The sequence below is a fragment of the Gracilinanus agilis genome, chromosome 6 (assembly GCF_016433145.1).
Source record: "Gracilinanus agilis isolate LMUSP501 chromosome 6, AgileGrace, whole genome shotgun sequence".
Taxonomy (NCBI): Eukaryota; Metazoa; Chordata; class Mammalia; order Didelphimorphia; family Didelphidae; genus Gracilinanus; species Gracilinanus agilis.
Genome location: NC_058135.1, coordinates 274,588,856 through 274,590,850, shown reverse-complemented (window position 1 = coordinate 274,590,850; position 1,995 = coordinate 274,588,856). Strand labels below are relative to the sequence as shown.

Sequence of the window (1,995 nt, the reverse complement as noted above, 5' to 3'; positions counted from 1 at the left end):
AGGGAATGCTAGTGTGAAAAGAGTCACATAGAGGAAATCAAGTAAGAATTTTCATCCTCCTGACAACCTGCTTTGCTTGTTTGTCAGAGCTCATGCAGGCTGCGTGAACATCATGAACTTTAATGGCTTCCTGCAAGTGTCTAATGTGAGAAATAGCAAAGAGTGACTGGATTACAAAGTACATATTGGGATATAAGTTTGAAGGAGATTGTAAAATTAGGAAAAGATAGGGTTATGAAGATCTTTCAAAGCCAAACAAGCGATTTCATATTTGATCCTTAATGTAATGGGAAGCTACTGGATTTGTGGGATCCTTTAAAGATAGGGGGAATGGAACCCCAAATAATTTGGTTTATGTTGAAATTTCACCTTTTCCTGGTCTTCAAGATGTTAATACCTCTTTATTTGTACTACAGGTAACTTTGTACTCATGGAACATCAAAGGAATGTTACAGAATTCATTCTTCTGGGACTCTCACAAATACCAGAGGTACAAAAAGCATTGTTCCTTATGTTCATTATTATATATGTCATCACCATAGTGGGCAATCTCCTCATTGTTTTCACCATTGTTAGTAGCCAAGCACTAACCTCACCCATGTATTTTTTCCTGGCCTATTTATCTTTTGTTGACACCTGCTATTCCTCCTCAGTGGCCCCAAAACTCATTGCAGATTGCCTATATGAGAAGAAAACCATTTCATTCAATGGGTGCATGACCCAGCTCTTTGCAGAACATTTCTTTGGTGGAACAGAGATTATTCTGCTCACAGTTATGGCCTATGACCGCTATGTGGCCATCTGTAAGCCCTTGCACTATGTGACTATCATGAACCAGCGTCTTTGTGGTCTTCTAGTGTTAGTGGCATGGGTAGGTGGCTTTCTACATTCCACAATTCAGATTCTTCTTGTCTTCCAGTTACCCTTCTGTGGTCCCAATCTGATGGATCACTTTGTTTGTGATTTTTACCCACTTTTGGAACTTGCTTGTACTGACACTTATGCTATTGGCATCTTGGTGATGGCCAACAGTGGAGTAATCTGCCTGTTAAACTTCATCATGCTAGCAGCCTCCTATGTCATCATCTTGTATTCCTTGAGATTCCACAGTGTGGCAGGGAGAAGTAGAGCCCTCTCTACCTGCAGTTCTCATTTCATTGTAGTTGTCTTATTCTTTGTTCCCTGTATATTCACATATGTGCGGCCCTTGTGTACTCTGCCTATTGATAAAACTGTTGCCATATTCTATGGCATTCTCACTCCTATGCTAAACCCCTTGATCTATACCTTGAGAAACTCAGAGGTGAAAAATGCCATAAGGAAATTCTGGGGATAATACCTTAGAAAAGCATCAGGAGTAATGGAAAAGACAATGGTTAAAGAGCCCAAGGGTCTATCATATGGTAACTCTTCTACTTTTTTCATATGTATCTTATCTACACACATGAGCAGGTTGAACTAACTAATTTATAAGGTCCCCTTTGACTCTTAATACTGTAAACTTGTGAGAAGCTATTTTAAATAAAGAAATGGTTAAAATGAACTATGAAAATCTTTCTGTTTTCCACGATTCTTAGACGACAACCTTTATTCAAGTAGAGACGTGCATGGGATACAATGGATTGATTTTTTTCCTCTTTTTGTCCCCACTTCCTAGCATAGCACCAAATATATAGAGATCACTTACTATATGGTTGTTTATTCATTTTTGACTGACAAAAGAATGTTTCAGATGTATGGTGATCCAACCCAAGGAGCTGTTCGATTTATATTTGTAAAGCAAAGAAATAAAAGGTGATGTAAAAAAAGAAAAATAGTATTGATTGTTAGTAGCATGACCTAGAGCTGGAAGGAACCTTACATATCATCCATTAAAAACAAAACAAAGTAAAACTCATTTTCTAGATTAAATAATGATAGAGGAGTTAAGTCATTTTATGTCACAAATTATTACTAACATAACCAAGGAAGAGAAACTCAGTGAAAAGATTGATG

At 37.5% G+C, this 1,995-nt stretch overlaps 1 protein-coding gene across 1 annotated transcript; it reads left to right on the top strand.

Moving 5' to 3' along the window:
* The first annotated feature begins 430 nt into the window (after nt 1-430).
* Nucleotides 431-1,336, top strand: LOC123252158 (olfactory receptor 4C3-like). Its single transcript, XM_044681549.1, has one exon. It carries the CDS (start codon nt 431-433, stop codon nt 1,334-1,336), a length of 906 nt encoding a protein of 301 aa, XP_044537484.1.
* The last annotated feature ends 659 nt before the right edge of the window (nt 1,337-1,995 follow it).